The 10,150-nt window shown below is 33.7% G+C and overlaps 1 protein-coding gene across 1 annotated transcript; it reads right to left on the minus strand.

Moving 5' to 3' along the window:
• Positions 1-9,236: 9,236 nt before the first annotated feature.
• LOC113850893 lies at positions 9,237-9,920 on the minus strand. The gene is made up of 3 exons (XM_027481416.1): positions 9,758-9,920; positions 9,510-9,709; positions 9,237-9,407 (listed from the first exon to the last, which is right to left on the minus strand). Exons 1-3 carry the CDS (start codon positions 9,918-9,920, stop codon positions 9,237-9,239), a joined length of 534 nt encoding a protein of 177 aa, XP_027337217.1.
• Positions 9,921-10,150: the final 230 nt, after the last annotated feature.

The following is a 10,150-nucleotide window of genomic DNA, read 5'->3' on the forward strand; positions in this document are numbered from 1 at the left end:
TTAGAGAATTAGTGATTTTTTTTATACTAATAATCTTCTCCTCTTACATAATATATCGCAAAAATAAACTTTAACAAGCAAATTTTCAATAACACATTTCAAAATTTTGTCATTGGACAAAGTACTTAAGGTAATCTTTCATAAGTGTTTAGATATCCTTTTATAGTAATACAAAGGGCAAAATGGTCAATAAGTTCCCCGCATTACACAGCACTGTATACTAGAGAACTCAATTACCATTTCACCTAACAACATAATTACATACAGATAAAATATTAGTTACAGTTCTTCAAAATAATAAGGGCGACACCGGGGATGACTTCCTACAGAGCAGCACAAGTATAAAGGCCTATGTACAACAAAAGAATGTCTATGACTAACCTTTGCCATTATACAAAAAAGAAAGTGTTATCAGTCCTACTTCGAATCTATATCTTCAGACTCAAGAGATGAATCTCCCTCATCTGACTCCATCTTCGAGTCGCTAGACTCATCAGTGTTTAAAGGATCATAATCCTCCAGAATATCAATATCCATTTCCTCCTCCTCAGCTGGAGGGGGAATTGGTGGTGGTATGGGCTTAAAAGGATTATGGTATGGGCTTAAAAGGATTATTATTATCTAAGTCAAGGGTTAGTCTAGTCCTTATGGAAATCCACCCACGGCATTGTTGAGACTCGCGCTCAAATATGAACCTAGTAGCTCACGGACCATGATATACGGTAAGAGCACAATCAGGTACAGGAGAGTTTGTACAGTGGGATCCTCGACGATAGGTAGCAAGCCTGAGTCTTTTAGGGCTTCCAACCACTACCCTTCTTATCCCCAAGTCCTCCCTCAGGGCCTCCCAATCGTATTCCCAGAGTCTATAGTCTCTTATTCTCCATTTTGCAAAAAATACCATTTTCGGATGAGTAATGTATGAGTTCCTAAGTGGTTTTTCTTAGAAAAGTCTCATATTCCCAAATTCCTAAATTTGTTTGAGAATGATTAAAAAATTTTCTAAGTCTGAATATTTTTCAAAATTTTAACAGTTTCCCCTGTAATACGAACTTTCCAAAATTTTCCAAATACCTATTACAATCAGAAAACTTCCCAATACAGTTTATAAAGGTTCTTAATCCATCATTCAATCATTTCAATTTATTTTCACTAAACTTCCCATGAAAAACTACCATGCACATAAATGCTCACTCAAAGACAATTCATATCATATAACACAATTTATTTCTTAATGAAGTATCAAACATATATTTCCACCACCAAACACATAGGCAAACCATTATCAAAATTAAGCATATAAGGAAATCACAATCATCAATCATAACAAAATTTAGACAATTTCAACAAATAAGGTTAAACAAGTTTATGATGTAATCCTTACTACATAGCCCACCCCTTACCTGTTACGTCCACGTTTATTCTCTCCAACGCTTTAAGTTGATTTTTGACGAAATCTATACACGTAATGAAAAGCTAGTTAGAACCTTATAATTCTCTGATTTTATCTCGTGGGAATTTAAACTCATTTTGTTTTGTTAGTCCATTTTTGGTAATATGTTAAGCTCACATTCACCTTGCACTTAACTTAAAAAAATCATCCTAGGTGGTACACACTTAGAGTAGGAAGAATCCTAATGGCGAACATAGACAAGGTTCAGTATTTTTGAATTTTTGAGAGTTATATAGACTGTTTTGGCATGAATTCAAAGCCCAAATTTTAATAACGTAATTATCTACAATATTGATGAGAGGTCAAAGACTAATTCGAGATAGATTGTACAATAAAGTTGGTCAAAGTCATCACAGGAAAATTTTCAAGTAAATTGCACATGGTTCAGTGTTTTTGACATAACTCAAGATATACTTAATATTTTAACATGAGACTAGTTTCTAAATTTCAAGGATTCATTTATCTACAACTTTTATGAAGGAATTAAGTTCAAATACCCTATAGGATAGTGTCAGTTTTCAGTGGCTGTTTCTGACAGGGCTCAACTACACTAACACTCTGACCATACCTTAGTAATTCGACCATATCTCATGCTACACATAAGCTATTGACATGAAACCAATTTATAAATTTCAGGCATACAATTTCCTACAACTTTTATAGAGGAGTCAAGTCCTAATTTTACACTCATCAGTCCCAATAAATCAAAATCCGTGACTGTTGGAACAGGGCAACAGCCTAAGGTGACAGCTAGAACACCTGTTAGTAAAATGGACATAACTTGAGTTATAAATATCCGTTTGAGGTGAAACTAGTGGCTAAATTTCAAGTATTAAAAGGGCTACAACTTTCATGAAGACATAAACTCCCAATTTGTAACATCCTACACTTTGATTTAAATAAAATGAGATTTATTAAAGTATAATTGGAATAGATTTGGATGAAATTTACAAAAAAAAAAAAAGTATGATGTCATCAGTAACGCACCCTGATGTCATGCTGATGTCACATACGCATATAGTACATGTACAATCCGTGTACACTACGCGTGCAATATTTCTGGTATGAACAGTAAGGCGGTAAACAGTGTTTCTGACGTGAACAGTAAATTTTAAAAAATTTCTATAAAAAAGGGGATTCATATGAAATTTTCATTTCTTCACTCCTATCCAAGGTTCTCAAAGGTTCTAAGGCTATATCTCACCATTTTCTCTCATACTAAACCCTTCTAAACTTAGATTACCCTTCAGATCTGTGATTCTACGTTCGTTCTAAAAGGTTTCAAGTAATTTTCTCTAAGTTTGAAGTTAGATTTACCGTTCGTTTTTCCTTTTCTTCTTTTTCTTATAGATGTTCATGGTGTTCTTAGAAAAAACTTCGTTCTAGAGTTAAATCTTCGGTTAAATCTTTGTAAAAGCTTTATTTTGAGGTAAGAGGGCTCTACTTTATCATTTTCCTATGTGAACTACTTGTTTTGTGGTAGATCTGGTTGTATTCTAGAAGATCTGGGTGTGTTCTTATAAATCTGGATATATTTGAGGTTGTATATGAAATACTTGTTGATTTGATGAGATTTTAATCGATAAAATATGATTTTAATCGATGAAATATGATTATATTTGATATAGTTGATGATGTTGTATTGTTTCCTTCAAAATAAACGGTGAAAAATATTATTAATCACTGGAATATGTGTTATTTATCTTGTTGTGATTATTGTGATGAGTTTGATGAAAATAAAAGATGATAACAAGATATACGTGTGATTTGCTATGGTTAATGAGATTTGTTATAATAATATTGAGATATGTTATTGAAATGATGAAAGAAAGTATAAATATTCCATGGTTAATATGAATATGATGAGAAATATATGTGAAAAATGGGGTATGGCATATGTAATTGTTATTGTGATTGAAAAGAGTTGAGCTATGAATAGTTATAGAGATACACTGGGGTGTAGAAGATGAGGGCAATGTGAAACATCTTAGGGAAAAGATGGGTGGCAGTGACATCAACAGTGAGCGTGGGTGCACCATACGGCCACACACACTTTTCCTGACTCGGCCTCTGACCATTACCTTTGCTAAGGGAGTCATGACTGCACACATTGTATCCATGATGTGGGGCCCAACTAGCAACTATTTACAGGATTGAAACTGTGTAAGACCCGAGGTTGGGGCATCAGTGAAACTGTGATCATAGTGTCACAGTGAACGTGGCTAAACGTGCAGTGAGCGCACGTGTGTGAATTAAATGTGCAGTGAGCGTACATGTGATGGAATTTGTGATATAAATATTTATGATGAAAGTTGTTATATTATATATATACACGTTGCAACATGTGAGAAACTGTGATAAGATGCAGAGATTTATGATAAAATGATAAGTATTCTATCGTAAAAAAATATGTGTTATGTGCCAAGGTAATTGTATGTGATGTATGTGTGGTAGGGTAGAGACTCACCCTTACATAATATTTTCAGGGAACGAGGATGATCAACACTCAACTCTGTGAGTTGTAATAGATGGAGAACTTCTATAGGACTTAGCTGTGTTTGAAATATGTATTTATTGAAAGTTCTATAGCATTCATTTTGAGTAATATTTTGTAATCGTATTTATTACTTGAATCTTTAGTAAAAGCATTAGAAATATTATTTATGAAAGCTTTTTATAATGATACTTTGTATTTTTAAACTGAGTTATTTTTCAATTATTCTGCATTTGAAAATATTTTCAAGATTCTTTCATTCTTTTCCCTTATTATTTTCAAAATTGTTGTATAAATAGAATATAAAAATAAAGTGTTACACAATTCAGTCCATACAAGTCCCATAATTTAGTGAACAGTGACATGCAAATTTGGGTTCTTAGGTTTTAGCTCAAACACTTCTAATCCTCCATTTCAAGCATGATTCTAGTATCCTAGGTGTAAAACCACAACAATAAAAGCAAGATAACACCATTCTCATTCCTATCCAAGTTCATCCAAGTAAGAAGAGAAAAATTAAATAAGCACCATTTTGAAAAATAAAACCATACAAGTGTAGAGGAGAATCAGGGTAACTGACAACCACGTCGTAATAGTTTCAAACAAAACTAGATTCCTCAAACAAGCATGCAATATAAGGAGCAAACCTAGGTCATCTCACAAGGACACAAATTCATTCTATTTCTAATTTTGAACATGCAACGGTGATTAATTTAGAGGTTTGTGATTTAACGATGAATTAAAAACAAAAGTAATTCAAATGAAAGCGGATCAAGACAATGAAAACAAATCTAAAAATAAATTTGAAAAATGAATTTGAATTTAAAATTTGGAAAGAAATCTAAAATGAATAATTGAGAACAAAAATTGAAAAACAAAAATTGAAAATGAAAATTGAAACAAGAACAATTAGAACTAACACGAATTAAACTCACGAACCACAGACGCAAACTAAGATTACTATACTGAATTTATCCAAAACTCAAATGCAATAGAAAACAATCTATCGATATTACATTCAAGAACAAAAACCAAATTCAATCAAATTATGCATGCACAAATCTTAATCAAGAATTGCGGAAGGTAAAAAGACAAACTCAGAGCGCTCAATCGATATAGCAATCCACGCTTGAGACGAAATGATTTGCGATACCAAATAATTAAGAACACAGCAGGATCCGAAGAGCGCAAGCGAATGGAATAAAACAAATTTACTCTAAAAAATGAAAAATTGTCTTTACAGAAAAACAAAATTATTAAAAGGATACAAAGAAGGGTCCAAAATAAACCTTTTGACCCCTATATATACTGATCTTAAATGAAAACAAAATTAAATGAGCCAAGGCCTCTGCGAAAAAAAAAAAAGCCCTTAGTAGAAACCCTAAATATAAAAGGTAAATTTTAAGTCTGAACTTCAAAAATTAATAGAAAATAGCTCTGAACTATAAACAGCATGATCCATATGTCCAAATTGAAGTCCAAAAAGTCAGGAATCTATTGCAAAAAGAATCATCCAAAAATAAGGTCTGTAGAAAAAGTTATGACCAAAATAGTGGACAAAGGTCATAATAGAAAAAAATACGAAATATAAAGTAAAGATGACAAGTATTCATAAAAACTCTAATTTAATGCAAGAAATGCAAAAACATGCTAAATGCAATAATTAAAGAGAGAAAATGTATTTTAGAAGATGTCATAAGGCTATAAATGTGAGTATAAAATACGAATCATCAATAACAAATTTACCTCTTGAAGCTTCTCAAGAAAATCAAAGTTTGACCCTTAAAATCAAGCTTGAAAGTGAGCGTATTTGAGAGAAAAATAGAGGAAAGAACTTGCGGGAAGCTTGTTGGAGAAGAAGATTATTTTCCATGCATCTTCTCTCTCTTAATCACTTTATAAAGTCAAAATTTAATTACTTTATCAAATTTTTTAACTTAAAAATTACACTTTCGTAAATGTAAATTTTTTTTTCAGTTTAATAGGTAGGGAAAATTTTTAAAATAAGGTAGTAGAATATTTACAATAATACTAGGATGGTCACTAAAATTTTAAGTCACTCAAATTGCTCTCGGATCGGTTCGTTTCTTGTCTGCTAATTAGACATGCTGCAAAATAGAATTTTGAAATTTATCAAATTTCATTGTAAAAATTTACTTTCCAAGATCTTTTTAAGATTATTAGGCTCTTGTAAAATTTTCAAAATTTTACGGCTTTGTTTGTTATATAATCAGATTCAATTTGAAATTTATTTATTTTTTTCGCTATGATGCCCGCAAAATAGGCCAATTTTGAGTATTTCCTAAAAAATTCCTGAAAAATTCCTGAAAATCACAAATTATCTAATGAATATAAAACTCTAAAGTCACTTTAACTAATTCCTAATAATTTATTTTTAAAAAAAATTTTGACAAAAGTTTTGTCAAAATTCAGCAGATCAGGGGTACTGAGAATTAGGATATTACAACTCTCCCCCCTCAAATAAATTTCGTCCTAAAAATTTACATATTTGATGTAAACAACTGAGGATGATATTCCTTCATCTTTTTCTCTAATTCCCAAGTAGTATTCCCATCTCCCACTCCATTCCAAATAACCTTAACCAAAGCAATTTCTTTTCCACAGAGTTGTTTAATTCTTCGATCAGAGATTTGGATAGGCTGTGCTTCATAAGTAAGATTGTCTCTAATTTGTACAATGTCTGGCTCAAGTATATGAGAAGGGTCTGAAATGTATTTTCATAATTGTGACACATCGAAGACATTGTGGATGTTGGAAAGAAAAGGGGGTAGAGCCACTTAGTAGGCTATTGGACCAATCCTCTTCAATATTTGTTAGGGGCCAACGAACTTGGACGTGAGTTTTTTTAACTTCATTTCCCGTCCAACTCCAGTTGTAGGTGTGACTCACAAAAACACGTGATCTCCTTCTTAGAACTCCATAGGCTTTCTCCTTTTGTCATAGTAGCTTTTCTGTCGACTTTGAGTTGATCTCAGTTTCTCTTGAACTAATTTAATCTTCTTCGTGGTCTGTTGTACCAATTATGGACCTAGGAGTAAGTTTTCACCTGTCTCAAACCAACACAATGGTGTCTGACATTTCCTCCCATAAAGAGCTTCAAATAGGGCCATCCCAATGCTAGCATGAAAACTATTGTTATATGTAAATTCAATTAGTGGCAAGAACTTATCCCAGCTTCCTTTGTGATCCAACACACAAGCCCGCAATAAGTCCTCCAAAGACTGGATGATTTGTTTTGATTGTCCATTAGTCTGAGTATGATAAGCAGAGCTTAGCCGAAGCTTTGTTCCAAGGGGTTGATGTAAACTTATCTAGAACCTTAAGGTAAAACGAGGGTCTCTATCTGATACAATACTAGCAGGTATGCCATGCAATCTTACCACTTCCTTAATGTACAACTGAGTTAGCTTCTCCAAGGAATAATGAACGTTGATGGTAATAAATGAGCACATTTTGTCAATCTGTCAATTATTACCCACACAGAATCATGACCAGTTGGTGTTCGAGGAAATGAAGTTACAAAGTCCATAGCTATGCTATCTCATTTCCATTATGGCACATCTAATGATTGTAACATCCCTAAAGGTCTTTGATGTTCTACTTTCGCTTTTTGACACACCAAGCAGGCTGCAACATACTTTGCCACTTCCTTTTTCATTTCAGGCTACCAGAATAGTTTCTTCAAATCTTGATACATTTTTGTTGCTCCGGGATGAATGCTCATGTTACTCTTATGTGCTTCCTCCAAAATGGTCTTTCGTAATTCCTTACGAGAAGGAATACAAAATCTTCTTTTAAAACTCAAAATTTCATCTATTCCTTCCACAAATTCTATTTCCTTCTCTTGTTTAGTTAATTCTTTCTTCTCACAGAGAAAAATGTCCTCAGATTGAGCTTCTTGTACTTGTCGTAGAAAATCATTAGTGATAGTGAGAGTACCACACACAACACTTTTGGGACAGAACTTCATTGCTAAATTTAGACTTTGGAATTCTTCTATCAATTTCATTTATCCTATCATCATAAATGCTGCATGTAAAGATTTCCGACTAAGTACATTCGTAATTCAAACTCAGTCCTTCAAGAATTCCATTCACCGTCTTTGACGCATATTCCATTCCTTTTGATCAAAGAGATATTTCAAGCTCTTGTGGTCACTATACATTATGAATCGTGCTCTATACAAATAGTGTCTCCAAATCTTCAGAGCAAACACTACTGCGGCTAATTCTAAATCATAGGTGAGATAATTTATCTCATGTAGTCGTAGTTGTCGAGAGGCATACGCAACTACTTTTCTATCTTGCATCAGTACGCAACCCAATCGTAATTTAGATGCATCACAATACACTTCAACGTTCTTGTTAGGTTCTGGCAAAATTAACACTGGTGAGGAAGTAAGACGACTCTTCAATTCTTGAAAGCTAGACTCACATTGTGGGGTCCCTTTCGTGTTAACTTGGTAAACGGGTAGGCCAATCAAGAAAAACCTTCAATAAACCTTGAATAATATCCTGCTAATCTCAGAAAAATCCTTATTTCAGTGACTGTCTTTGGTTGTTCCTACTTCAAAACTGCCTCAACCTTAGCTGGATCAACAGTTATTCCTCCTTCATTAATGCCATGTCTAAGAAAATTCACTTTATTTAGCCAAAACTCATACTTGGACAATTTTACGTACAATTGCTTTTCCTTCAAGATTTGTAGCACAATTCTTAAGTGCTCAACATGCTCCTCTGTGCTCTTGGAGTATATAAGGATTTCATCAATGAATACAACCACAAACTTATCCAGAAAAGGATGAAAATTCTGATTCATATAATCCATAAACACAACTAGGGCATTGGTCACTCCAAAAGGCATAACCAAATACTCGTAGTGTCTGTAGCGTGTTCTAAAAGCAGTCTTTGGTATATCCTCATATCGTACTCTAATCTGATGATACCCTGATCTTAAATCGATCTTTGAAAATATTGTTGCCTCGCGTACTTGATCCATCAAATCGTCTATTCTTAGCAATGGATATTTATTCTTAATCATCACTTTATTTAGTTGTCTGTAGTCAACACATAGTTGCATGCTCTCATCCTTCTTTTTCACCAACAGTACTGCTGCTCCCCATGGTGACACACTCGGCCTAACAAATTGCTTCTCCAAGAGTTCTTTTAGTTGCTTTTTAAGTTCTGATAGTTCCAACGGGGATATTCTATATGGGGCTATAGAAATAGGTCTCACTCCTGGTACCAAATCAATGCTGAATTCTAATTCTCATTCTGGAGGTAATCCTGGAATATCATCAGGAAAAACATCAGGAAATTCTCTCAATACTGGCAAATCATCTAACTTTTCTCTCTTTCCTTCTATCAGTAAGGACATTACAAATCCCCGAACTTCTTCCTTTAAGGAAAAATCTTTGTAGTTGGCACTTTGAATCCTTAACTGCTCAGAATTGTCGTGTTCAAAATCTCTAAACACAACAGTCTACCTATAACAATCTATGATGACATGGTTGTCAAATAACCAGTCCAATCCCAAAATAACCTTCAATCCTTTTAAAGGAAGACAGAAGAGATTCACTACAAAGTTTCTACCATCTATACTAATAGGACACTCCCAGCATGCTTTGGCAGTCATAACAGGGTCATTACTCAGGGTATGAACAGACAAATCAAATGGCAATGCTATGGTAGACAATCTCAAACGTTCCACACAACTACTAGAAATAAATAAATGTGATGTGCCTGAATCAAACACCACAAATAAAGGGGTGTCTCAGATGATACATGTACCTCCAATCATCGTGTCAGAGTAAGATACTTCTTTTCCGCTCATTGCGAAAACGTTACCATGAGCCTTTGGCCTGCTAGCTACCCGTCCACTAGGATTTCGATTGTGATAGTTTCGATTGCCTCCATCCCCTTCCTTCTTCACCATTGGGTGGTCACGAGACATATGCCCAGGCTTGTTACAACTAAAAGCATATTAACAGTTTTACTGGGCAATCTTTCCTGTAGTGTTCTTGTTTGGAGGGCAAGTGTACCCATCGAGAAGTAATAAAGGGTTCTTAAACTAAGTTCCGAAAATATCGTCCCACAAGGATTATTTTTCAATTACTAAGAATTTCCTAATTCAATTGTTTAAGCTTCAAAGATATGATATTAATTAAAACAAGAATTTATAAA

This window comes from Abrus precatorius, unplaced genomic scaffold (assembly GCF_003935025.1).
Source record: "Abrus precatorius isolate BTA unplaced genomic scaffold, Abrus_2018 Scaffold9, whole genome shotgun sequence".
Lineage (NCBI taxonomy): Eukaryota > Viridiplantae > Streptophyta > Magnoliopsida > Fabales > Fabaceae > Abrus > Abrus precatorius.

Bases quoted from the DNA above. Each gene is read 5' to 3' on its own strand.
- LOC113850893 (XM_027481416.1), bottom strand. From the start codon at position 9,920: ATGTCTCGTGACCACCCAATGGTGAAGAAGGAAGGGGATGGAGGCAAT. The intron at 9,710-9,757 runs GTACATGTATCA...TGTTTGATTCAG, and splicing joins CTCTGACACGATGATTGGAG to GCACATCACATTTATTTATT. The intron at 9,408-9,509 runs GTTATTTTGGGA...AATTCTGAGCAG, and splicing joins TTCCTTTAAAAGGATTGAAG to TTAAGGATTCAAAGTGCCAA.